General features: G+C 45.7%; 1 protein-coding gene across 1 annotated transcript in view; it reads right to left on the bottom strand.

The window, feature by feature from the left end:
• Window positions 1-472: 472 nt before the first annotated feature.
• The window catches only part of WBP1L (WW domain binding protein 1 like), a 57,127-nt gene continuing 34,545 nt past the window's right edge, over window positions 473-23,054 (bottom strand). The window contains exons 2-4 of the mRNA XM_069460200.1: window positions 12,738-12,840; window positions 3,311-3,472; window positions 473-1,956 (exon numbers count right to left, since the gene is read on the bottom strand). Coding sequence (XP_069316301.1) covers window positions 1,217-1,956; window positions 3,311-3,472; window positions 12,738-12,840 — 1,005 coding nt within the window. The 3' untranslated portion in view covers window positions 473-1,216. The remainder of the gene's footprint in view (window positions 1,957-3,310; window positions 3,473-12,737; window positions 12,841-23,054) is intronic.

Raw genomic sequence — 23,054 nt, 5'->3', positions numbered from 1 at the left:
GTGGTCATTTTAAAACAAAACAACAACCACCACCCAACCCCACCAAAAAAACAAACAAACAAAAAAACCAAAAAAAAAAAAAAAAAAAAAAAAAAAACCTTATTCAGATCAAAGACAAAATACTGTGTGAGAGCCAGCGGTGGGGCTGCCCTTCCTCAGGCCCCACAGCTTCCTCGGTCCGTCTGTTCACGTGGAACAGTGAGACATGCAGACAGCAGAGCGCATTCTCTGCTAATGCTGCTCACCTGTGGGCACAGACGCAGAAAGCTGCACCTCTCCCCACAGCCACTGGCGCCTCCTGCTCACAGAAGTCCCCAAGATAGCCCCCACCCAAGCCTTCACACAAAATATCTCCCCTCTGGCTCAAACGCAGCCGGGATCTTTGAAGGCCAACTTGGGAAAGAGCCACAAACTTTCCTCTCCCAGAAGACAATTCTTGCGTGCCCACTGGTAACATTCTTGTTTTCGGCTCTTTTGTTGTTTGTTTTTAAAAGAAAAACCGAAGAGAAGGTGGTATAATCTTCTACACCTGAACCAGTCTGCAGCCGGTGAGAGCCTGCTGGGAAGGGGCCCATCAAGGATGCACACGGTGCATCTAGCTTGTCACCTGGAATTTGAGAGATCAACAACTCCCCTCCCAGTCTGCCATCGACTCCCCATCAGCTCTCGTCGTCCCACAGCATCAGCCCAATTCTGGCTCTGCAGACCCTGGTAGCCATAGGCAACAAACCCTGGGCCTCTGTGGGCTTCCTTCTTCACCCAGGGCCAAGATGGGCTGCCTCTCCTGGGCTGAGCCACAACGAAGTTCTCTTAAACTAAAATCAGAGCATAAATCCACTCCATCACCAAGAATCATCTCAGGGCACAGTCCCAGCCTCCGCCACTGGGGGCTTTTAAAACACACATCTCTCTGACCCAAACAGGTACGTGAGATATGACTTAAAAAGAGGGGTGGGTGTGGCGATGAGGAATGAGTCACAGAACCAACTTCTCAGCCCTCCACAACACTGTGCTTTTGTGGGGGAAGAGGCATCCACACCCTGAACTGTACCTGGAGATGTAGGAAAATGCAGGAGAGAAGAAAAGAAGTAAAAGAAAAAAAAAAAAGGAACGAAGTGGCTGTACCACTTTCTCTGAAAGTCACTTAATGCTTCTCTTGTGGTTCTCCCCAACCCTGATTGCTTTGCCAAGTTCTTGAGTACAGGCAGGGCCTGCTCTAGCTGGGGGAGCTGCTGCTCTGGGAGTTTGGCGAGTCCTGCTCGTTGATGGTGTTCAGCAGCAGGCATGCGGGTGGCCGTGGCAGGTGGGGGTGCCCAGGCTCTCGAGCCTGCTCCTCGGAGGGCTGGCAGAGGCCTTCCTCCTCGTCACCAGGAGGCCGCACATGGCAGCTGTCACAGAAGTCCAGGGGCCCATCCAGAGCATCATCGATGAGCGTGTTGAACTCTTTAAGGTCATCATCGTGGTGGCCTCGGTTGCACACACACACTTCGATGCCCGAGTCACCTGTAAAGCGGCGATGTCTCCCAGGAGTCTTGTCTTTGCTGTCGGAGAGTGCACTGCCGTGCTCAGAGCCGTCATCTTTCAGCAGCTCCTCCTTACATTCTGAATCCTTGGCCAGGAAGGGCCCTGGGTCCAGCTCCCCCAGGCCAGCCACGGAGCCACTGGGCTCCATTCCAGGGGCTTTGGTGGCTGCTTGGTCAGCTGGCAGGTCAGAGGGCTCAGGGTCAGCGATGCTTGGGGGTCTTGTGCTGCTTCTGCTGGGCCCGGACAAGGGGCTGCTCTGTGCCCCTGGGGAAGCCCTGGTGGGATCAGCGCCTGGGGGGCTGCCACCTGCAGGGCCACACGGTGGAGGCAACTGCTGCTGCTGTAGCTGGAAGGCACTGTATGGTGGGGGAGGAGTTGGAGGTCGGTTCACCACTTCCTCATAAGGAGGTAGTAAATAGTTTGGCAAAAACCCTAAAATGGGGAGGTAGGGAGGAGAGATTACTGCACTGGCAATTGTTCTAGGATAGACTGCAAGCTCCCACTAAACGTGCATTATCTCTTCCGCCCCAGCGTACCCACCAAGTGTGAGCAACTCTGCAGAGAAGGAGGGACAGTATGGGAGTGGCCTGATCTGGCTTCTTGAAATCTGAAGAGTCCCTAAAATTGGTTGGTTGATAGGCAAGGACTTCCTACCGGTCTGGAGTCAAGGCAGACGATTAGGCAAATGTAGTGGGTGGCCAAGACAACTTCTGCCTGGAACAAACCTGTTTCCATACGCACACGTCTCATGTGTCTAGTTCAGACCGTGTCCTCTACTTAAGTTCCATAAGTCTCATGTTTCTTGCTCAGACTGTGTCCTCTACCTAAGTCCCATAGGCCTCAGGGTCAGGGACCCCAACCACTTAGGACGTCCTGACCACATTTCTTTCCCAAACCCTTCCAGATGTCCCAGGAAGGGGGTCTTTTTCTGGGAAGTTAGAAATTTATGTTCACTCTCTCTCTCTCTGGCATGGCTGGAGGTGGTCTGCGAAGACACATCAAGCTTTACCTTGACTCAGATCAAGAGATGGGTGGCCAACGAAGGGTGAAGGGCCTCTGTCATCCAAGGCTTATTAAAAACATGTCAGGTGAACTATCTTTTGAATGTGCTGAATGCCTTGAGGCACAGATGATCTAGTTATAACAATAATTACTAGCATTTATTGAGCACTTACTATATGCCAGCCACCATGCTAAGCACTTAACCCTTCTAGATGTGGAATTCAAACAGTAGCCAATGTTTCATTTTGTAGAATACACTGCAGAATGGCTTTGGGCCATTTTGGGGCTCCGTTAACCATTTGAGAGGCCACACTCCCAGGGAAGTCTGGGAGTGCTCTTCAGTGACTCACCAAGTTTCTGGTTCTCAGGAAGTACTAATGCCACACCTGATATAGCAGCCTGTGCTCAGGCATATCACATGGCAGTAAGCAAAGCAGGAGGAATTCAGGCCACTGAACTGCAAATCTCAATTCACTTACATTATATACTATGTATCTGCCTTTAAAATAAAAAATCTGTAAAGGAGCAGAGATCTGGCCAGAACCCAGCCACTGTGAGCTCTGGAATGGCCCAGTTGCTTCAGGGACCTGTGTCCATAGCCCTTGCTCCCCAGTGCTGAAGCGCCCCCTTGTCCCTGTACTTTTGAGACCCTGCTCTAGGGCGGGAAAGGGGAAGGCAAACCCCCATGACCACAGGGGCCCTGGGTCCCAGCGTACAGTCTGAGCCCTGACTCTGTGTGCCTGAGCTCCCGAGGGTGGGGGACGGCAGCCTTGGGTGTACGTACTGAAATAAAATGGCAGCGCTGAGTAATTGTGGGCTTCTCGGTAGGCGATCAGGTTGATTTCATGTTGCCGCTGCTGGGCCTGAAGGCGGTGCTTGGCTCGGCGGTGGTGGCAGACGCAGCAGCAGCTCAAGATGATGATGATGGTCCACACTAGCCAGAACCCTGTGGGGCGGGAGAGGCAAGACAGAGAGAATGTACCCACAGTGAGTACCAGCCAGAGGGGCAGCCCGAAGGACAAGGCGGTCCCAGACAGTGCCCACATGGTTGAAGCTGGCACTGCTGAGCCCCACGCAGTTAATTCACATTTAAGCCATGTGTTCAATTTTCACAAATGTCTATACCAGAGCAAAAGACACATTGGATGGAAGAGGGTAGGAGTGTAAGAATGGTGACAGCAAAGGAGGTCACTCTCTCCAGGGACCTTGGGGGAACGGACGTGTGCCAAAGCATCTCTCTAGCACCAATGATTGGTTCTCCTGTTTTTTAGGTTTTATGGGCATTAAATATGCTCACCTTTTAGGACAGCATCCTCTTCCTCTCTTAAGGGAGCTCTGAGAAAATGCTTCAGTCTTTCTTAGTGCCCATGTCCCCTCCCTGCCAACTCAGAAGATTAGCAATTGCAAGGGACCTCAGCAGTGCCTCCTGATAAAAGAATTCTTAGGGTTCTCCTGGTATCACCAAAAAGATCAGGGGCTTTTCTCTACTGTGTATGCCTTTGTAATGCAAGAATCACTCCAGTTGGAGGTGGAAAAATTCTAATTGCCTCAGGTCCACCTCTTCCCTAGAGAGTGTAAATGACTTCCTCTGCTCTCAGTATAATCCTAATCCGGTATAATCCCATCTCTCACTGCCACGTCAATCTACTCCCACCGGCCTTTGGCCTGCACTTACGTTAGCCTCAGGGCCTGCAGCAGCCTTCCCCTCTTCCTCCCTGCTCCAGGAAAGGGTAGAGGAAAGACGCGAAGGCCAAGCCCTCTCATTTCCCACTGTGCTGCCTCTTGGATCATACTCAGAGAATCTCAGCAAACCCTGATATAAAACCTCCTCCCTGATTATCAAATGTATGCAGAAAAGGCCTTTAAATGTATATATTTTTAATTAATAAGCAATTTTGTTTTAAATACACATACACATAATGGGGGAAAAGATTGAAAGAAAAAACAAAAATAATGACATCTTTACGGAATGGGATTATGAGAAATTTAAATTTTCTTCGTTTTCATAATTATTTCCTTTCTTTGTTTTTTTTTTTTTAAGAAACAGGGTCTTGTTCTGTTGCCTAGGCTAGAGTGCCCAGGCTGGCGCAATCATAGCTCACTATAACCTCAAACTCCTAGGCTCAAGTGACCCTCCTATCTTACTCTCCTGAGTAGCTGGGGCTATAGGTGCACACCACCATGCCTGGCTAATTAAAAATTTTTTTTTAGAGATAGGATCTTGCTAGGTTGCCCAGGCTGGTCTCAAACTCCTGGGCTCAAGTGCTCCTCCCACCTCAGCCTCCCGAGCAGCTGGGATTACATGCACGAGACACCGCACCCAACTCTTCTTTCAAATTATAAAACTAAAAAACAAATTAAATATATCTGTGACAAATTTTATTTTTGCTGGCTTTTATATTAAAAATTAATAAATTAACTTCTGGATAGGTTTTTAAATTCCTCTAGGACTATGCAGCCATACAATGAAATAATATGAACCATTTTAAAATTACTTATACAATATGATTTTTGACATAAGTTTCTAATATTAAAAGAAGAAAAGATTACAAAACAATAAAAAACATGATCTCAAGTTTTGCTTTAAAAAGTACACATGGACAGAAAAAATGAGAGGGATGGTCGGGAGGCTGATCACGAGGCTACTGCGGGTGACAGGATAGATTTTCACTTTTTGCTTTTCCATATTTCTTATTTTTTCTAAGATGAACATGTGCTTCTTTTATAGTAGAAAAATTATTTTCTCAAAAAATTATCTGAAGAATAATTTAAAGATGCATTACTAAATGAGAATATATTTATTATTGTTCTCTAATCCTGAATAACTTCCATTTTTTCCATTATAAATGCTATGTGTATTTTTTTTGCTACATGTATTTTTGATCATCTAGTTTGTAATTACAAATTTGTGTTTAGAATTTCTCAAGTAATTCCATGTGTATCTCTTGTCAGGAGTTAAACCATGTTAACATTGTTTTTAAAAAAAAAATTAAAAAAAAAAAAAAAAAAAAAAGCCTCTCTGTCCCCCAAACAGACTTGTAAATGAATAAATCCCTGATTTTTTTTTCCTCCCTATTTGTATACACACAATATTCCAAAAGATCCCACTGGCATTTAGGGTTTGGTGTCTGGCAATGGCTCTTTCTCTGTCCCTGTGGGATTTCCCTGCTGAATCGCCCCACAAAGCTGCCTTCCTCCAAGTGAGATGGGACGGTAATATGGCCTCCCAGCCCAGGCAGGCTGGCAACACCATTCCACGACACCTGATTGCTTTCAGCAGACATCACTGTTCAACCAAAGCTTCATGCTGGGTCCTTGTACTCAGAGAACAGACAGAGGGTTTTTCCCTTTTACCCATCTGTAGACAGAAAAAACCCATTCCTAACCAGAGAACCAACAAAAGTTGACGTTAGAAGTCTCCCTTTTGGTCCTGCCCAGATTCACGACTGAAACTTGCTTAACTTGCATTTCCTTCCTTATGAGTGCTGGCTGATTTAAGACTAGACACTAGTAGAGGAACCCTCAGGGAATGCTAGAGAGGCCAGAAAGGAGCCATGGAGTGAACTAGGTACCCGACACAATTCTGTAACATCTCTTCCTGGGTGGGGTTGGACACTCTGCTTAAGAGCCTGGCTCCACATGTATTTGGGAGTCAAATCTAAACAATTCTGGGTTTACTTACTCTTCTCTTACTTCCTCAGTGTAATCACACAATCTGTAAGATTTCTGTGTTACTTTAAAATTTTAGAAGTAAATTCTCCCACTAGATAATCAGCATCCAACTCTACTATTCCTCCCACCTCAAGTCATCTTTCCAATAGCTGTTTACCTAAAGATAAAGCAACTTCAAACTTTTATGCTGCAATATATATGATCTAAGGCAATATTTTTTGTTTTTTAAACTCATGCTTTTAATTAAAAATAAAAATCTCACACACTGGTTTTCACATTCACCAAATATTTCCGGTTCTCCCCTTTCTAGTCATGTGGGTAGGCTTGGACTTCCTAGCCCCCTTATGATTGGGTGAGGCTTTGGGACTAACTCTAACTAAAGAATCAGGATTGGAAGTGATGCATGTCACTTAGAGGCCAGAATATTTCTTGCTGATGTGAAGACCCTCCATTAGTCTTCCTTTCTGTCACTGGTAACATCCAAGATGGTGACTTCACGGTCAGTCTGGGTTTCAAAGGATGATGAAATGGAAACAAAACTCCCATCCAACCTTCAGTGGACACATAGTTTTAGGTCACTAGGATTTTGGACTTCTGCATAACCTAGCCTATCCTGACTGCTGCAGCGTGTTTACAGGCTTTTTTGGAGGAGAGGATTTAAAGGGTTCATCAGATTTTTAAAAGAATCCTTGATCCAGAAAAAGGCTAGATCCACTGAACTAGAAGTATGATAGAAAAAGAAGGTTTTTATATGCCCTGGGGAAAAACATTTTTTTTTTTTAAGATAGGAAAGATCTGCCAGGGCAGAAGGCAACTGGGGAAAGAAATGACCCAACTGGAATATATACTTTCGGCAAAGTTACCTTCCTCATATCTAACATAGCACCAGAAAACTTACATGCTTACTGAAATTCCACTAGCTTCCCTCTTTTTGTTTGATATTATGGATAGAAAAACTATCCCTACCATGTACTAATTATGTGATGCTATATTAGTCTCAAACTGAGTTCTTATTTCTTCATTTCTTTCTTTATTGTATTTTTTTTTTTTTTTTTTTTTTTTGAGACAGAGTCTCACTCTGTTGCCCAGGCTAGAGTGCCGTGGCATCAGCCTCGCTCACAGCAACCTCAAACTCCTGGGCTCAAGCAATCCTCCTGCCTCAGCCTCCCGAGTAGCTGGGACTACAGGCATGCACCACTATGCCCGGCTAATTTTTTCTGTATATATTTTTAGTTGTCTAGATAATTTGTTTCTATTTTTAGTAGAGACGGGGGGTCTCGCTCTTGCTCAGGCTGGTCTCAAACTCCTGACCTTGAGCGATCCTCCCGCCTCAGCCTCCCAGAGTGCTAGGATTACAGATGTGAGCCACCGTGCCCGGCCATGATTTCTTCGTTTCTAACATAGGACCACAAGGGAATTATTTGTGTGGGTCAAAACTGGGGGGAATACTAACTTGGGAGCAGAATAGTTCCAGTGGTATGATGGGGTGTTAGCACAGGTACACAAAAGACCCCTAGGGAGTGGGTCCCACTCTATGGGAAGTAAGGCAGAAGACATTCTAGGTGAGTGTGCTGGCTCACACCTGTAATCCTAGCACTTTGGGAGGCCGAGGTGGGAGGATCACTTGCGGCCAGGAGTTTGAGACCAGCCTGGGCAATAGGGAGACCCAGTCTTTACAAAAAAATTTAAAAATTAGCCAGGTGTGGTAACACATGCCTTTAGTTCCAGCTACTTGGGAGGCTGAGGCAGGAGGATCACTTGAGCCCAAGAATTTGAGGTTGCAGCAAGCTGTGATGACACCACTTCACTCTAGCCTGGGCAGCAGAGTAAGACTCTGTCTCAAAAAAAAAAAAAAAAAAAAAAAAAGACATTCTGATCTGGCCCCTCACAGATCTGATTCTCTAGGGAGCCAGGCTAGTCAAAGTCACGTCCCAATAACTTTAAAAGGGGGAATATTCAGATTATATTCTATGGAGTTAGGCAAAATTTTAATCTTTTTAGTTAGATTTCAAAAACAAGGAAGAAAGCTTAAAAAGCAAAACCTAATGAAAGACACACAAGAGAAATACAGAAATACAACCCTTCCTCTCCTCCACCCACCCCCCCACACACCTACCCAGAGACTACATTCCACAATGACAACTTCCAAACGCTGTGGGGAGCGTTTGTCATGCTAAGCAAAGTAGAAAACATGTTTTTAAAAACAATCACAGTCCAATGTAAGAACTGAGTCATGTGCTCCAGAGTTCACTAAAACTTGGGAAAACAACTGGCAGGAAATTCCCCATTAGGAAGCCAGGCGTACTGTAAGTGGGCTCTCCTTCTAAGCCATGGGCTGGTGGGCAACTTCCCCAGCCCTTCACAGCTCTGGGCAGGAGCTCCTGCCGCTGCCACTGTGGAAAGGGCCTGACTTTGGGAAAGGAAGACTTAGGAGACTTGCAAGTTCATCTGAAAGACTGCCAGTGTTTCTACAAGCATGACCGCAGATACGGAAAAGAAAAGCCAGACACAGCCTGGGTTCAAAGCCCAGCTTTGAAAAACCACTGCCTAGCTTTGTGACCTTGGCCACTTTGTACAATGGGGAGAATAACGGTCTCTAACTTACTTGGCCATCACGAGGACTAAGGGGGTTAATACAGTAACATACTCAGAACCACGCCTGACTTACGTATGGTGAGTTCTCTAGCTTATTATTATTGCTGCTGTTGATGTTACAGGCATAACCACAGATGGATGGGAAGGGTTTCCTTTCAATTTCCCTTTTAACTCCTCAAAAGTATTCCATAAAGAAATATGGGTTCAGGAACAAGTTCAAAGCTTGCTTCTAGGTTCTGTTTTTGGCAAAACTCATCGGAAATTCAGACAACTCCCATTTACTGAGCCCCTGCCAACGACGGGTGTCTGAAGACAAACTAAAAAAAACCAGGTGAAAAACAACCTGGGTAGCATTGACTGGATTTGCTAATAGCCTGTTTTATGTCATTTCAGGGAAATTCCACTGTCCAGAAACACAATCCTCTCCCCACTAAAGCCCAAACTAGGGAAAACTGATGTCCGAGTGAAATTCCCCCAAATTATCTCAAGGGCATAAATTCTCAACTTTGACATCTCCCTGGAAAACGGAGCTTGGCTAGTGGAAAGAGCCCTGGGGTGAGAACTGCGAGATCTGGCTTTAGGATTTTCGGCCTTGAGCCTGTTCCTGGACTCCGCGGGTCCTGGTTTTCTCCTTTGCTCTGCCTGTTCCATGAACGGTATCATCTCAGGTTGAAATTAAACACATACATAGAAGGTTCTTCATCTAGCATTCAAGACCTCTGTAACCTACGTCTTCTCAGCTGCAGCCCACAGAGCGCTTCCTTGTTGTCCCAAGCCTTCTCCGTGAAATGGGAATGACGTGTGTACCTAGCAGGGTGGCTCCTGGGGTGAAACGAGATGACGCAGGTGAAGACCCTACTTAGTGTCTGGCACTTGGGAGAGTTCTATCCACACCAGCGTCCTGGTCTCCCATTTCTTCCCAGGCAAGCCCCACGGCCCCAGGGGAACAGTTAACAAGATGCATACTCTGTTCTTTCCCACAGGGCTTTGGCCTATAGTGTTCCTGTCCTGGAATTCCTTCTACCCCTCTCCACATGTGTAAATCCTACACACCCTTTAAGGCCCACCTCAAATGCCACCTCTCCCATGCAGCTTGCCCTAAGCTCTAGCCAGCCAAAGCAAACTCTCCTTTTGAACATTCGCAGACATTCTGGCACATACATTCCACCTCTACTTCACATTACTAGTGAACATCTGGTCTTATCTCCTCTGTCTGCTAGATTACCTTCTGATGGCAAGAATTCTGTCTCCCGCCCTGCCCCCGCCCCCCAGTTCCTAGCACAAGAGAGGCCACAGCATCAACTAGGAACTTGTCAGAATAGCGAAATTTTAGGTCCACCTCAGACCTGTTGAATCATAAACCTCTGGGAGTAGGGCCCTGAAATATGTGTTTTGATAAGCCCTCCAGGAAATTCTGATGCCCACCAACTTTCAAGACCACTGGAATATGGGTTTGCTGAATGAACACGAGATGGAACGGCAAGTCAGAGTGCAACTTCCATAAAAATGCATGGAGATCGTAACATTGACCAGGTCCTTATAGCCCTAACTGCTGCACCAGTAGAACGGGATCCTCCGTTCGCCTGGAACGCAGGCCCAGCCACTGGCTTAGGTTATGGCTGACTGAAAAGACATGGGAGAAAAGGTTACTGGCCAAGGTTCAGGTCTGCGTGTGCTTGTGTCTGTGTGTGTGAGACGATCCTCAGCACACAGGAAATTCAGCTCAACAAAACTCCGCCAAGGATTTCCTGGCTGAGGTTTCTTCCTTCCAAAGGAAGAGGGGTGGGAAACCAACCCCAAAGCCCATTACTTTCCCACTCCAGGCAAAGTTGAGAGGCAATTAGAGGGAAGAGGGTTTAAAGCAACAAAATGTGCAGTTTTGATGAGAACTTCAGTGGCTCATTTCAACAATGAACCTCCGTCCTGTACACATCAGGCAGAAGTCATGACCCTAATACGGAGGAAATCCAAAGGAATTCCTGAGAGGGAGAGAATCCACACTGGGCGTCTCCTGACCAAGAAGTCACTTCTGAGCATAGACAAAAGGAACATTTTGCTTTCATAATCCCTATCCCTCCAGAACAAGGAAAGCATGTGCCAACTTGTATAATGGGGAGTCTTTTCTCCCTGTCTAGACAGTGGGCTCTGTCTGCCTCCTTTCTCCAACTGGCCATAATTGGAGAGAGAACCAGCCAGTCAGGAAGCTCTTCCTGACTTTCTTTAAGCTCTCAGGTGAAGCACCTGCTTCCCAGACTATCTCCCTGCCGTCTGGGTCTCCCTGTCCCTGCCACCCCGTCTCTCACTCCTGGCTTTGGTGACGCAATTCTAGTGGCTACTGAGTCTACTCTGCCAGAGGCCCAGGAGGCTCTGTCAATCTGAGATGGGGCCATCAGCAACTCTGTTCCTTTTCGCCGCCTGGGCCTGGCCCCAGAAAAACAAACTGCAGCTCTGTGGCTTTTTGGCAGCCCAGCTTCGCCTTTTAACAAGCGGTGGGAGGGAGAATTTGAACCCTGTGGTTATCTGCATTTTAAAACATTTAAACATAGTCTATCCACCTGCTTGGCACTTGGAGTCCTTTAGTAAGTTTCTCAGCCCCACCCCTTCTAAAATAGCAACAATGACTCTGTGCCTTCCTTCACTGCTTATAGGTGTGGAGGTCTGGTGGGGACATCTTGATCCCTGTCCCCTCCTGCACTGGACTGCCCCTGGAATTCCTCCGAAAGGCAGGTCAGCCAGTTCTTGGTCCTTGAAAGGGACAAGTAGGAATGAGGGAGAGGTCCTGTTTAGAGAAACCAGTCCTGCTGGCTATAAGACACAACTGCATTTCAGAAGGAGACACTTCCCAGCCAAGAGACTAATTTCCTTTCTGGTCCAAACAACCGTCCTCTGGCTCCTTTCTTACCACACCACCCACATGGGAGGAATGAGGAGATGAGAAAGAGGAAAGGGGAAGGGGTGATGGTGGGAGCTACGGCATGGTTTGACAAATAAGCACAAAGTCTGTTTCCAAATGGAGGCCGTGCTGGGGGCTTAGGATTACCTGGGGAAACTGTTTACAGTTTCCTCTCTCAAGAGACAGTTGTGAGAACTACTGCAATGTCGGTCACCTGGGGCCTCTCTGCCCTAAGGGATCCCCCAACCGCCCATTCTTTGTCCAGCATCCTACACTGTCTCATCGGAGTTCCAGGAAGGTCAGAGTACAAAGTGTGTTAGTTGACGCAACCCTGGGTCACTCCCTAAAGACAATAACAACGTCACCACCATGTGCAACCCTGGAAGATGCAAGTAGTCCTGGCCTCGACCAAACCATTGGGACAAGTATCATCTCCACATGGCATTTAGCTGACAGTAACAGGTTAGACACACTGGGGAAGCTTCGGTTTGACAAGTGGAGAAGGAACAAAAGGGGCAGAACCCCAAGACTCCCTCTCTCCAGGCTCCACAGGCAGTGACCTAGGGAGCCACTATTCCTTTGAGAGAGACGCTCTGAAACAGGTAGCTCTGGGAGGCTCTGTGGGGAATTCTGGAGACCCCTGGCATTATGGCCATCTAGAGCTCAGCCTGGCATTCCCAGTAGCTTGGCTTGCAACCTCTCTGCAAAGACAGTGAACCTGGGTTTCTGGGCTGGCCCAAGGAAGGATCTAGGTTGTTGTCAGCTGCTCCACACAAAATGGAGAGGGTGTCAAGCAGAATCTGAGGCAGGAGCTTCTGCGGCAGACCTGGCTCAGACCACATTCTCCTGTCTTCAGCCCATGGTGTCCAAAAACCACTAGAAATCTCCTCCTCTACGAAAGGAAGCACTTCTGGAACCCGTAAACAGACTCTGGTCACCAAAATCATCCCCAAGAGAATCAGAAAAGGGCTGACCAGCCCACAGTTTTCCACTGAGCAGAGGTAATAACCGGGACCCTGGAACACCAAGAAACCCCGGGGCGAGGACTTACACCAGAGTTCATAGTAGTAGTTGCAGCACTGAGACTGTCCGCAGCAATGTCCTGTGTCACAGATGTAGCTTTGATTGTTGGTGCCCACACAGGCTTCCTTATCCTAAAAAAAAAAATAATAATCAAAAAGCATTTTAGCACATAAAATTACAGCTTTTAAACACTTTCCTTCTCACCCCCTCCTCCTGGTCATCTGCCCACCCACCTGCCCACCCCCAAAACAGTTTGTACCAGCGTTTATTCCATTAAGAGAAACAAACTTTAAAAAGAATCACACAATGACAACAGAGTTTAGGAAAAAATATGTGGTTTATTAAAGAGGGGAGGGGATTCAGTACACAAAGCCAAGTTCTCCTCGGACGGGACAGGAAAGGGTTGCCTCTCTTTATGTCCAAGCAGAAACACTCCGTTTTTCAGTGCTACACTCAGCCAGTAGGGAGGTGAAGATTCCCCTGTAATTAGCAGTATGTTTTAAATAAAACTGGCTTTTCTGCGAAACTTCCTGGAATAATTAATGTTGTACGTATTCTAGGATTAGCACCTCGTCGGTCCTTCCATTCTCCCTTCAAAACACAGGATCTCCAAGGTTAATTCACAGTGTGATTTCAAAAAGGGCAAAAAAAATCTGCTACTAAAAGTCTTCACTTTTCAGAAAGAAGCTTTCTGCTTGGTGACCCAGTCCAATTTCAATTTGCTAGATCATTTTTGCTTATTGAATGATTTCTTAAACATCCTGACTGGGTCCAGGACTCACACTGTCCCTTGTCAGGGACAGCCACATAAAGGGCATTGCTGAGTAAACCACCTAGCAGTTTGCCAAATTCTATTCACAGCGCTGGTGGATGAGGATGGAGGCGGACTTTTTTTTTTTTTTGAGACAGGGTCTCACTCTGTCCCCCAGGCTAGAGTGCAGAGGCATCATCATAGCTCACTGTAACCTCCAACTCCTGGGCTCAAGCAATTCTCCTGCCTCAGTCTCCCAAGCAGCTGGGACTACAGGCGTGCACTGCCACGCCCAGCTAATTTTTTTTATTTTTGTAGAGCTCTTGCTCAAGCTGGACTTTTTTATGTTTTATGTTTAAGATATAAAATACCTCCCCAGCCAACTGTAACCTCAGCCCAAAATGTACTTCGGGCCACTATGCACAGGCTGAAACCTGTAAGGCATAGTGCTGTGTCTGGCTTTTGACATTTCTTTATTCTAAAAGAAGTAACACATTCATTTAATGGACAACGTCTTTGTGCCAAGCACTGTGTTGGGTACAAGGGATAAATGAATAAGACATTGTCCCTATCCTCAAGAAGCTCAGAGTTAAGAAGGAAAAAAACCCTACTCAGCAAAGAAACTAAAACCACAGTATTGTATTTGCCACTCCCCAGGCTGACCCTGCCCACGGCGCACATCCGGGCGGACGACTGCCAGTGGAAACTTAAGTCACATGGTCGGTTCCTCCCCTCTGGGCCTCGCTTTACTATGCTGTCTTCTTGGCTAAAGGTACACACAAAGCATTCCAGCAACTGTCTACAGGGCTAGAGGCTGGGCAGCAACAGTACAGACACCTGAAGCCAGCGGGAGAAGACAAGAGAAAGCCCAGGGCTGAAAACCAGATTCCTAGCTTAGTGCAAGTTTCTGCCATACATTCTTGGTGTTTCTTGGTCTTTAAAAGTCTTACACTCTGGTATAAAGGGGTTTAGGAAAAAGGAAATATGGGAACAGGCATTCGTAAACTCTGAGCACGAGCGTTTCACAATATTGCAAATAGCATTCTTTTTATCTTCACTTTCCCACCACAAGCAAATGAGACACCTAGCAGGTGGCTGTCCAGTTGGATGTCCCCTCTGAGGCCTGGTGCAGATGGAGAAAACAGATTTGTGCTTTCTACTTTTGCTAGAACACATGTTCTCTGATTTCAGGGCAAAACACGCTTTTCGTGAGGACATGAAAAAGTTTCTCCCAAGTTTACCAGTCCCTGCAAGTGCCATTCTCCTGGCACTGGCTGGCAAGGACACAGTTCAAAGTGTCCACATAGTTTCTAAAAGAGGCAGTGCTGCCTACACCCTGCACATGAAAGAATGCAGTGACACTTCTGCCTTAGGAAAATTCAACAGATGAGGCCCAGGCTCTGAGCAGGGCGGCCAACTGGTCCTAAGTGAGGCGTGGAATGGAACACATTTGAAATCTAAACAAGTGGCATCCTCATGACCTATTGGTGTCAGCTTTTCTCTGGGATCTTCCATGCCCCGAGGCAGGAGGCCTGGTATAATCAGGCCCCCACTCTGCTTTGCTGCTCTGCCTCCACTTTCCCAGGGAGGCATCATTTAATCCACTGTTCCCCAAACATCTTTTTTTTTTTTTTTTTTTTGACACTCTGTCACTTGGGCTAGAGATCCTTCTGTCTCAGTCTCCCACGTAGCTGGGACCACAGGCATGAGCCACCACACCCAGCTGATTTTTCTATTTTTTGTAAAGATGGGCTCTCTTGCTCAGGCTGGTCTCAAACTCCTGACCTCAAGTGATCCTTCCACCTTGACCTCCCAAAGTGCTAGGATTACAGGCGTGAGCCACCGTGCCTGGCCCCTCAAACACTTTTTAACTCAATACAGATGCTCCTTGACTTACAGTGGGGTTCCGTCCTGGTAAATCCATCATAAATTGAAAATATCTTAAGTCAAAAATGCATTTAATACACCTAATCTACTGAACATCATAGCTTAGCCTAACCTAGCTTAAATGTGCTCAGAACACTTACATTAGCTTACAATAGGGTAAAATCCTCTAACACAAAATCTATTCTATAATATTATAATGTGTTGATTATCTCATGTAATTTACTGAATACTGTACTAAAATAAAACACAGTGTAGTTGTATGGGTACTTGAAATACGGTTTCTACTCAATGCAAATCACTTTCTCACCATTATAAAGTTGAAAAACCATAAGTCAAACCATCACTTTCTCACCATTATAAAGTTGAAAAACCGTTAAGTCAAACCATCCTAAGTCCAGGACTGTCTATATACGCAGTTCCCTGTGCTCCTCCCCACTCCCTCACAAATACAGAGTCCCCAAGCTGCCTGGGATGGTCCTGGTTATGGGAACTATCATCTTCTACTGCAGACGGAAGGTGGGCTGGTTAAGGAAGACAAGAAGTAGGCTCCTGTGCTTTTAGGAAGGAAGAAATGAAGGAGGATCGAGGGAAAGTGAGCTGTGAGTGCCAAGATGTGTTCCTGAGAGGAGAACCCAGGAGCCTTGGGTTTGGCCAGCTCTATCAATACAGAGGAACAGGACTTTGGGCAAGTTACTCAGTGGCCCTAGGGCAAGTTAAGATGATCTCTAATCTTCTCCTTTAACCTTAAGGCTTTATTATTCTACCCATCCCCTCTAATATAGCAGCAACAAACCAACGCAGGAGCTCACGAAATCTACATCTCCTCTCACTCAAACCCACAGCAAAAAAGAGTGCTGTGGAAATGCTGTTTGGTCCTTCCACCCTTCCTTATATAAGGAACCGAATTGTGGATCACCCAGAGAACTCTCAAAGAACTCCATCCAGGTAGCTCAAGATCCACACAAAGCTTACGTGGTTAAGAATAAGCTGGATCTGGGTTCAAAGCCCAGCTCTTACACTAGGGTTATTAACTATGTGACCTTGGGTAAGTTACTTAACTTCTCTAAGCTCCTACTATCAACATTATTCTGTGAACGTTCATTGCTGGGCATGCCTTCACCTAGAACTATTTCAAAATAGTCGAGTTCATGGTGGCAATGTGGGCTGTTCCAGACACACAAAAAAGAATAGAAGGCCGGGCGCGGTGTCTCACACCTGGAATCCTAGCACTCTGGGAGGCTGAGGTGGGCAGATTGTTTGAGCTCAGGAGTCTGAAACCAGCCTGAGCAAGAGCGAGACCCCTTCTCTACTAAAAAATAGAAATTAGCTGGACAACTAAAAATATATCGAAAAAAATTAGCTGGGCATGGTGGCACATGCCTGTAGTCCCAGCTACTCGGGAGGCTGAGGCAGGAGGATGGCTTGAGCCCAGGAGTTTGAGGTTGCTGTGAGCTAGGCTGACGCCACGGCACTCTAGCCCAGGGTGACAGAGCGGGACTCTGCCTAAAAAAAAAAAAAAAAAAAAAAAAGAATAGAAGAGGGAACTGGAGAGAATGCAATGTAAAGGTCAAATAGGAGAAATTCTCAGCACGCTTTAAGATTATCCTATGCTTTTCTTCCAAGCATCTTCAAGCACAATACACATGTTATGTTGTTCAGGCCAAGTCCTGAATAGTGGGCAGTAAATAGCTCTCTCACCACTTTCTCCAGAGGTTGAACCACAGAATGATCTGTGATCTCCTCCCAGGCAGAAGCTACGTCTCCTTATTACCCTCTACCGTCCCCCTGTGAGCAGAGTGCTACTGCTTAATGAAACAAATGTTATGCAACCACCAGGAAGGCAGGGAGAGCCGAGGTGAAGGACAGCTAATGGGTACCGAGTACGTGCTCTGTGCCAGGTACTGTTCTCAATGCTTTCCCTGCATTCTTTCATGGAAACTTGAGAGCAATTCTGTGAAATTGGTAGTAACAAGGAAATGAGACCAAGAGAGGCCAAGTAACTCGCCCAAGGTCATATAGCTGGGCAGCAGTCCCATCAAGACACCAAGCTTTTAACCATTACAGCCTCCCTGGGTAAAGTTATAACCTCTTCAACTCCTTGTACTTCAGCTGCTTAAATAAAAACCCTAAACCAAACAAAATCAATGATTCACCTTTGATGGGAAAGATAAAGACCTGGCCCTTGCGGAGCTCTAGATTTTGGGAACAATGTCCTTCATCTTCTGCTTAGCAGTGAGAAGGGGTGACAGGCTTGGGGGCTCCTCCCTTCTTTGCTGGGAAGGTCATATTTTCACACACTGCTTTTCTAAAGAGCGGAATGGTTTATCGTCCCAGTGTGGAACGCAGGGCCTTTGTTCCTTCCTTTAACATTTACCGAGCGTCTCCCCTGCACCAGCACTGAGCCAGGGGAGGGGAACACACGAGCAAATGGGCAGAAACAGTCTTGATCACTGTCCTCATGAGTTTGCAGTCGAATGAAAGACGCTAAAATAATCACACAGATAAAACTGCAATTACAATAAGTGTTAGGAAGGAAAAACATGGATTTGTTGAGAGCTCGTAATAGACAAGACCTAGGAGCTCGTCAAGAAGGTCCAGGATGGCTTCTGACAGGAAGGTAAGCTTCAAGTGAGATTGATAGGATGGTTAGGAAATCAGTAACGGTGGGAGAGTGAGGGGGGCAAAAACCCACCTAACGGGTACAGTGAACACAATTCAGGTAATGAGCACATTTATAGCCCTGACTCAAGCCATGTAATAAAAACATCTGTACCCCTTTAATACTGTGAAATTAAAAAAAAAAAAAGTCAGTAACTAGGTAAGAGGGACAGGAAGAACATTCCAGGCAGAGAAAATGATACAAGCAAGGGCCTTTGGCTAGGAGATGGTTGAAGAAGTAGGTAGGGGACCAGACTGTATAGGAAGGTCACAAGATCAGATTTGCATTTTAAAGATACCTTTTTCCTGGCAATGTTTTCATTTGCACAAAATTCCATGGCTTAAAAAATATGCTAGAAATGTAGAACTTGTCAAAAGGGAACTTTATGTGACTAATGAGTGCTTGTAGGAAAAGGCCTTTAACCCCGGGAATGGCAGTGGAAATGACCACAGGGATCCTGGTTTGTTACAGGTATGTGCATTCAACCCAGGGGTCACCATAATTGGCTCCAAGAGACAGGGCACACATGGTCACCAACAGAAAGCACAGGCACAAAGAAGAAACAAGCAAGACCAACACTGAACTGGAAAGAACATTTTTACAATGGAAAAGGATGAATAGTCTGCCTTCTACACATATGCAAAAAATTATCTCGTTTCTTTGGTGGCAGCATAAACTGTGGGACTAACAACATTTTCCTCAACAGTTTCCATGTCTTATATTTGCTATTCTTAGCCGAGCCACTGTAAAGGTCAATTTAATCAGCATAAGAGCTCTCTAAGCGCCAGCATAAAAAGAGACACTGGGCAGTAATGGTTCCCCAGACATGGTTTTAATTTGCCAATTTATAGGGCTGGAAACTCTGCAAGCAAGTGGCTAATGGCAATAGCATCTTCATGTCCTTAGGAAAACACTACAGTTTTAAAGTTTAAGAGTGAAAAATAAGAAAACTGAGGTCCTTCACAGGATGCTAACGCACAGGATGCCAGCTATCTTGCTGCTGGATATGAATGAGTGTGGAGCACCACCTCCAGCTTCCCCTGCAGGGAGAAGAACTAATTCCTAATGGAAAGGTTCAGTTCCCCAATCACTTAACAGATACGTATTGGTCCCCCTCTTCCCCTCACCATGCGCCCCGCACTGTGTGAGATGTTACAGCCATAGCAATGAGCAAGAGATGTCGGGGATGGGAAGGGAGAGCTGCTGCTTCTCGCAATACAGCTGGGTAGGTAACTAAAAATTCTTCTATTATAAACCCCCTAGACATACTGGCTATATATAATATCCTTTTTTTTTTTTTTTCAATTGTGGTATTTTTTTTTGAGACAGAGTCGTGCTCTGTTGCTGGTGCTCGAGTGCCGTGGCATCAGCCTAGCTCACAGCAACCTCAAACTCTTGGGCCCAAGCAATCCTTCTGCCTCAGCCTCCCAAGTAGCTGGGACTACAGGCATGTACCACCATGCCTGGCTAATTTCTTCTAGATATATTTTTAGTCGTCCAGCTAATTTTCTTTCTATTGTTTTAGTAGAGACGGGGTCTCGCTCTTGCTCAGCCTGGTCTCGAACTCCTGAGCTCAAATGATCCACCCTCCTCGGCCTCCCAGATTGCTAGGATTACAGGCGTGAGCCATTGCGTCTGGCCAACAATACCCTTTTGATTACACAGCTGAGCTTGAGAGGCCACAAGGAAGATCCCCCAGGACCAAAAATGATGGGAGAACTAGAAACCACAGTAGTAGATGAGGTCAGACCTTACCAAATTACCCCTGGAAGGCGGGGTAATTTGTTGATTCTGAGCCCACCTGGAACAAAAAATCTGAATTGAAATTGAGACTTAATATAAAGCTGGGAGCCTCAAAGGAAGAGAATGGATTAGAAGAAACATTAGCCCATTGGCACACAGTGACAATAAGCAAGCTCTGAATTGAGCAGAAAAAAGTATCACTTCTAATAACCTGTGATCACAGACTATTTGAGATTTGAATGGTACTACCTACATGGTCTGAGAATCCCCAAGAAAAAATTTAATACAAAAAGTAGTCCCAGGCTGGCAATAGCCCTGTGACATCTGGCAGAAGAAACATAAAACTGTGAAGAGATTTACCCTACCCTCAAGCAGGGCATGAAGTATTCTCACAAATAAAGCTCAGTTGGAGATAAGCTCACAATCCAAAATACAAAAATGTATGCAAAAATAATCCATCATAAATAAGACGTAGGAAGTTCAACAAGTAGCAGGATAAGACCCCCTGAAAAAAACTTAAGATATTAGAATGATCAGATACACTGTAAGATACAAGCATAGGCTGGGCATGGTGGCTCATGCCTATAAATCCCAGCACTTTGGGAGGCTGAGGTGGGAGATCACTTGAACTCAGGAGTTCAAGACCAGCCTGGGCAACATAGAGAGATGCCATCTCTACAAAAAATTTTTAAGAATTAGCTGGTGTGGTGGCATGCACCTGTAGTCCCAACTACGTGGGAGGCTGAGGCAGGAGGATTGCTTGAGCCCAGGAGTTTGAGGTTGCAGTGACCAACGATCATGCCACTACAGTCCAGCCTGGGCAAGAGAGCAAGACCCTGTCTCTTTAAAACACACCCACACACACCCACACACACACACACACCCCCGCATGTTTCAAATTATTAAAGCCAAAAAGAAAGAATTAAAAACATGAGAGGCCGGGCGCGGTGGCTCACGCCTGTAATCCTAGCACTCTGGGAGGCCGAGGTGGGCGGATCGTTTGAGCTCAGGAGTTCGAGACCAGCCTCAGCAAGAGCGAGACCCCATCTCTACTAAAAATAGAAAGAAATTATATGGATAGCTAAAAACATATATAGAAAAAATTAGCCGGGCATGGTGGTGCATGCCTGTAGTCCCAGCTACTCGGGAGGCTGAGACAGGAGGATCCCTTGAGCCCAGGAGTTTGAGGTTGCTGTGAGCTAGGCTGACGCCACGGCACTCACTCTAGCCTGGGCAACAGAGTGAGACTCTGTCTCAAAAAAAAAAAAAAAAAAAGGCCGGGCACGGTGGCTCACGCCTGTAATCCTAGCACTCTGGGAGGCCGAGGCGGGTGGATCGCTCAAGGTCAGGAGTTCGAGACCAGCCTGAGCAAGAGCGAGACCCCGTCTCTACTAAAAATAGAAAGAAATTATATGGACAACTAAAATATATATAGAAAAAATTAGCCGGGCATGGTGGCGCGTGCCTGTAGTCCCAGCTACTCGGGAGGCTGAGGCAGTAGGATGGCTTGAGCCCAGGAGTTTGAGGTTGCTGTGAGCTAGGCTGATGCCATGGCACTCACTCTAGCCCGGGCAACAAAGTGAGACTCTGTCTCAAAAAAAAAAAAAAAAACCATGAGAAAAGAACATTACTAACAAAGAGACAGTGACCAGGTAGATTTGGGGAAAAAATAAAAATAAAACTTGTAGAAAAATAGTTATTGAAATTAAAAATTCACAAATGGTTCAAATGCAGATTAGACCAGGTTAAAGAGAGAATTAGTGAGCGGGAGAACAGATCTGAGCAAATTAACCAGAAAAGTGCTTTTACCAATTAAGAGAAAATATGGAAATGGAAAATGAGAAAGAAACAGCTTGAGAAGAGGAGAATGGAGGATAGGCAATATAAACAATAATAAACTCGCACCTAGGCACACTGTATGAAATTGCAGAACAACAAAGGCAAAAAGATTTTAAACACATTCTAGGGGAGAAGAGTGACACTTAACAAGTGAAATCAGAATTTCCCCCGCAGTAGTAAGCTCCATGAAAATAATAAAACAGGATATGGGACAAAGATCTTTAGACAGGGTGGTCAGGAAAGGCCTCTCTGATAAGGTGACATCTGAGTTGAGTCCTGACTGACAAGAAGAAGCCAACTTAAGCAGACCTGCGGCAACAGCATTCCAGGTGGAGTGAACGTCAAATGCACATGAAGACACCAAGGCAGGAATGAGCTTGGTGTGCTCAAGCAACAGACAGGAGGCTGCTGTGGCTGAGTACGGTGACCCTCGGAAGAATAGTGTGAAAAGAGGGCTGAGAATTCAGCAGAGGCCAGACCCCACAGGCTTTGTACAACAGTTAAAATAACATCCAAAGTACCACAGCTTGTAAATTCACTGTTGCCTTTGGCTACTTTCTTCCTTAGGTTATAGTGAAGATTTGAAAATATTCTTGCAATGCTCATATTTACTCTTCAACTTGGGCCCTCCCCGCCCCCAACCAGGTTGCGGCTACTACTACAGAGTAAGCAATAAAATCAACTCCTTCCATTCTTGAACCAGGAATGGCTTTCTAGAAAACAGGCCAAAGTCTAGCACTGCACATCTATTGGGGCAAAGTTCTATCTGATTTTGGTAATGCTCTATAACCAAAGAATAACAAAGTCTTCATAAACATGACATCTGAAATAGTTAAACAGAAAAGACAGCAAGCAACTTTAACTTAGAATCAGCTATTTTTGTTCTATCCTAGATAGAATCTTTAAATTCTGAAAATGCAGCACTTTACGGTCTAAGAGGTCCTTAGAAAAAGATTTTTAGTTGGTCATGAAAAACACTCTTTAAAATATCATGGGTTTACCTATACTTTTACAAATTGGAAAGTTAAGATCACGTTCTCTCTACTACTGCTGCTTTTTAAGGCTGTTCGAAGAGCTGAGGGAAAAAAATAGAATTGTTCAAGGGCACACATTTTTGAATCGAGTAGAAAGAGGTTACAGAAGAGCTGGGGTGAAAAGAAAGTAAACTCAGGAAGAGGAATGATTCAGCAAGAGTCCTGGCCTATCGTTCCCTACGTGTTAGTCTGATCGCCCTGTCTATGATGGGAGCGACTGTCACGTACTACTTTTGTATCCTTCCCACTATATACCATACCTGACAATTAACACATTAACTGTGTCCTTAACACATTAACTGCCATGTGAGTTCTATTTAACTCACACTAGTTTTGAGCCTGGGGCTTCATGAAGCATATGTAACTCACACATCTCTTTACCTTGGGAGCCACATGAACTATTTTTCAAGTTGCATGTAACTCACACACACA

Source organism: Eulemur rufifrons, chromosome 28, assembly GCF_041146395.1.
Source record: "Eulemur rufifrons isolate Redbay chromosome 28, OSU_ERuf_1, whole genome shotgun sequence".
In the NCBI taxonomy this organism is placed as follows: domain Eukaryota; kingdom Metazoa; phylum Chordata; class Mammalia; order Primates; family Lemuridae; genus Eulemur; species Eulemur rufifrons.
Note: the sequence above shows the minus strand (reverse complement) of the source record. Positions and strands in the feature narration are given on the sequence as shown.